At 48.3% G+C, this 4,894-nt stretch overlaps 1 protein-coding gene across 1 annotated transcript; it reads left to right on the top strand.

Annotated features, from left to right (window-relative positions):
* Positions 1-267: 267 nt before the first annotated feature.
* Positions 268-1,431, top strand: LOC117186662. The gene is made up of 3 exons (XM_033387701.1): positions 268-491; positions 579-1,156; positions 1,229-1,431. Exons 1-3 carry the CDS (start codon positions 326-328, stop codon positions 1,358-1,360), a joined length of 876 nt encoding a protein of 291 aa, XP_033243592.1. The 5' UTR covers positions 268-325; the 3' UTR covers positions 1,361-1,431.
* Positions 1,432-4,894: the final 3,463 nt, after the last annotated feature.

The raw sequence follows: 4,894 nt of genomic DNA, 5'->3' as shown, positions 1-4,894 counted from the left end.
AATTTTGGTGTGAACGAAGCGCATGTCTCGCGATTCGGTATATCTCAAATGAAAAGGGGGTGAGAAGGAAATGGAAAGGGGGCTCTTGAGCTTAAACTGAATCGAATCCCAATCGAGTGGGAGGATTCTTTGTATACGAGAATTTTGTGCTAGGTGCAATCGGAATGGCAATCGATTATTTGATATTGTTTCAGCTTCACTTGCGATACACCTTCCGATACTATTGTTGAACAACTGACATACATCCCATCCCTAAGGTGTCAGCTGACGCCGTAGACATTCCTTATTGAAAAAAAAGAAAAGCGGAAGAGAGAAAATTGTCGAAATGTCGATCAAATTCACGGAGGCGTTTGATAAGCTATTAGACAAAATACACAATTTAGAGGAGTCTTGGTCGAAGGAGGAGGAAGAAATTACCCAGAAAATATATCAAGCATTCCACGATACAATTTCCATTTTCAAGGGGACACTGTCCCATTTGAAGGAAACCAGTGAGTATAATAGAGAAAAGAAACACATGCATTTATGCTTTATATCCTTTATATACATATATGCTTTGTAATATGTATATCCCATAGATATTCAAAAGAAGAAGTATCAGACATGGATTCAGCTGACAATGCCATTCCCGATTTATCCGCATAAACTGTGGGAAGGCACATACGCAGCCCTTTATAAGCTGAGGGCTCCCCGGAATGTACGCCATCCAGCTGTTCAAAATGCATATGTAGTGCCAGAGAGGTTGAGATCTTTGTTTGACACCGACCTGAAAAGAGCTGTTGGCGGTATTGGTGAGGTCACTTGCCAGAGTGGCAAGGTCTTCACTCTCAGTGCTGAATCGAAAAAAGGGGACATAGACCATTATTCAATTGATGCCACTGGGCCCGGCAATGGTCAGCTTAGCTACCATTTTTTACTTGCTCTAAAATTTTCGAATGATCCGAAAATGTACATCCCCTTTTTTGGGGAGCACCTTATCAAGGGGGCACAGTTCATGGTACAAAAGGAGCCAATACAACTTGATGAGTTTATCGCAAAAGCGATGTCAGTCAAAAAATTCCTGGATCATTTGGGAGAAAAACACAACGAAGTGACCAACCAACCTTACTTTCGAGAAAACATTAAAAATCAAACTGTCAGCGATGCAGTGCTTAAGGTAAGTGTACTTACAGATACAGATACAGATACAGATACAAGCATAAATAATCAACTTAAATCCATCTCTTAGACTCTGAAGTCCGCGATAATGCTCTCCAAAAATCCCGAACGTTTGTCCTTGATTTACAACAAGCTGGAGCATTTCAAGCAAGTGGACAGTGTGGAGCTCTCTGAACTTATGGCACTGATTGATCTCAATTAAATATTTAATACGCCTTCGAAATTTTCTAATAGTTGTGCACATTTCGTTTAATAAAGTGTGAGGACACCCAAGGATAACGTATTTCTCGAATTAAGGCAAATATTCATGGACTCGATGGATTCGTGATGGATTCCTGCCATGGATGGTTTGAAGCTTGAGGCCCCCCAAAAGCAAGCGACAGCCACGACATACCAAAATTGGTAAATGGAACGGAATGGATTCCATTCCCGGCGACGAACAGAAGCCCCACGAGAGAGCGAAGGCATTGTACAAGTGCCGACAGCCGAAACGAAAATATTTCATCAACGAAAGTTAATCATAGAAACGCATTCAGTAGAATAATGTACATACACACACGTACAAGGGGAGGGGTTGGGGAGGGGTTAGCGTTCAGGTGGAAGAATTCGCCATCAAAACGCATCCAATCTGTCTGCATGTCTGTTCGCCTGATGATCTCATTAATGCCTCACTGCACAGTGCTCGTAGCAGGGCAATATCCACTTGACAGTAGTCCATCGATAGGAACGGTATGTGCACACGATCCATTAGTGGGGCTTTGCCTGGGAACAAGTCCATTGAGCGGGTTCCGGGGGAACAATGACCCATTTTAGTGGTGCAGATAAGTGCCTGCAACAATGCAACGCACACCATGCAACATGGAGCGCTACGACTCCCCTTGCCAGAGCCCCAGAATCCCACCAGAACAGATGAGCATCAAATTTGGGGGGGGGCCCGTCTTTTACCATTTTCCCATTTATCTCTGTGGCGGGGCTGCAGCATAATTGCTTAATGCGTTCAACAATGTTTTGCCACTAAATTTAAGTCGAAATGCATCATTAAAAGGGCATCCTCCAATGGCCTCGCACATGTTCAGCATACACTCGAATTTAGAAGCAGCAGCAGAGGCAGAGGCAGAGGCAGAGGCAGCTGAAGATGGGGCAAAGGCAAAGGCAGAGCCAGAGCCAGAGCCACCCCAGTCGATGCGCGACATAGAAGTGATTGCGCCCTGAGTGAAAACATGTGGGGCACAGATCGACTGACTCATCCGACGGCCAGATGGTGCAGCAGCCCACACCCACTCCCACTCCCAATCCCACTCCTCCTCCCCCCCCCATAATCGATCAATTTACATGCGAATCTGGGAACCACACGACACTGATTTCATGTTTTAGGCCAGCAAAAGAAAATGTGGGCCATTAGCTTATATTTTTAACGATTTTCCTGCCAGGTGAAACTCGCTCTCGAGTCACAGCACAGCAGCCAGGATAACAAGGTATCAATATTTTCAGAGGGGAGGGGCACAGCAAGGAATCATCAATGCCATGCCCGCTGTTCACTCTCCAGTGAACCCTCCTTCCCGCAGGCTCAAGGCGAAGGCGTACACCGTACACCATCCAGGCATCCAATCTCGTCACTCGGCACTTGATTGGGCCCATCGACAGCGCTGATTATAAGTCACAGATTGCCCGGGCAGGCGGCAGGATAAATTCGTTTTATTTATGACAGTTCAGTGGCCGTCTAAAGCTCGTCCCAGTTCCGTCACAGCCTCCGAATGTATTACACGGCCATGACCGGGACTTGACTTTCATCTACTTTTGTTGTAATCATTGCTTTTTGCTTTTGATTTTGATTGCGTGGAAAGGCCAGTGATGCCAAAGCATATTTAAGATTTAAGATTCCCCAATATTTGGTCAGAATTGGAGCAGTTCCCTGAACCGTTCACTGCTGCTCGGAAGTTTGTCCAGCTAAATGACCTTTTGTGATTGGTTTTGGGCCCGCAAGACGGGACGGGAAGTAGTACAGTTTTCGATTCAGGAAGCTGTTCAGATGAGTGATGCGACTGATGGATGGATTGACTGACTGACTGATGGCCAACAGGAAGCACCTCCCACAGGCCGACTCTAGGCTTCCGCCCGGTCTCCGCCTGGCGCCAGCCGACCCTCACCCGAGCCCCTAGTAGTCCTTGGAAAAACCCTCAACTTTTATAAATGCAAAGTTTTTCACAAAAGCAGGCTGTACGCCCAGAAATATCTATTCGTATTTCAGTCATAGTTCATTCATAGCCAGTTCCGCACACATATTTCCTAAATAGTCTTAAATTTTGAAAAGTTTCTCACTCCGAAAGCCATGCCAAAGAAAGGCCGCTCCTGGCCGGCAAACGAGGTCGGCCGCCTCGAGGAGGATCCCAGGACGCGCGGCGTCTTGCAAAGAACACACTGCCGGGCCTTTCGCCAGAAGCTACGCGCCACCCGGAAGTTGAAATTGTTCCAAGGACTGACCATAGCCACAGTCGTCGCAGTGCTGCTGGGAGCCTTGATCCTCATCGGGCTGGGCATGACGGCGGGAGGCGACTCAAACGCTTCTGGGATCGTCAGCCAGGTGAAGGGACTGTGGGTCGAGGCACTGGAGTTCCTGGAGCACGTGATATAGATCGTCGAGGGCGAGGGCGAGGGCGAGGGCGGAGGCGCAAGGCAGAGCTTGGACACTTCAGGGAGGGAGTACTCGGCCAGGAGTAGATGCTCGCCTGCAGAAGAAATCCGTTTTGGTGGCGCATAGAAGAAGGAGCTGCCAGTCGATACTGAAGCCGTGTGTGGACAGGAAGTCTGCGAACTCGTTCTTCAGCAGGGCCAGACTCCGACACCGACACCGACACCGACACCATTTGATTACAGGTAGCATCTAAATTCACTCGTGCTTCTGTATATATATACTTCTATTCAGTAAATATATTCCCGCCCGAGACCCTGAACGATGGAGACACTTGAAATCTGTGACCAGTGCCCTCCGCCAAGGAGGGACCCGCACCCTGGAGGCAGAGGCAGAGGGAGAGTTAGATGGGGCCCTGCAAAGCTGTTGTGTGAATTTATTAGCATAATGACTAGAAATATTGCCAGAGCAGCCAGTGCGCTTCTCTTCGGGTTGGCTGGCTTTGGTTTATTTGACAGATTTTCCCGGTTCTTGCTTGGCTGCCCGCGATGCTCATTTTGGCCGAGTTGTCGTTGTCCCTCATGACCCCCAGCGCTCTCGTCCCTCGTCCTTCGTCCCTCTTCCACTTTTGCCTCTGCTTCCACTTCCACTTCCACTTCTACTTCCACTTCATTCTTCATTATGTTAATAAGCGGAAAGGCAACGCGAATTCGCCTGTAATGAGGACTCGACCAGAGCAAGGGACCCGGAGATCTCTTGCCACTGCCACTGCCACTGCCACTGCCACTGCCACAGCCAGTGCCTCTTTCGTGCCCTGCCACTGCCACTGCCAGTGGCGCTCACTTGAAATCCGTAATATCCAGTTTATTAGGTCAGGACCAACGGCGGCGAGGACGACATTTTGTTGCAATGGCGCCATAAAGTTTATTCGTGTACGAAAAATACCTATTTTGTTTTAATACAGAACTGAACTCAACGCAGTACTGGGCCCTGGACCCGGACCTGGACTCGGACTCGGACTCCTGCGGAAGTGAATCGCGACAACGGACGATGGGCGTTAGACGGGAAGAGGAGCCTCACTTGGCCAGAGGAATCGACACAATTACT

Source organism: Drosophila miranda, chromosome XR, assembly GCF_003369915.1.
Source record: "Drosophila miranda strain MSH22 chromosome XR, D.miranda_PacBio2.1, whole genome shotgun sequence".
Lineage (NCBI taxonomy): Eukaryota > Metazoa > Arthropoda > Insecta > Diptera > Drosophilidae > Drosophila > Drosophila miranda.
This window is presented reverse-complemented; position numbering and strand designations above follow the sequence as displayed.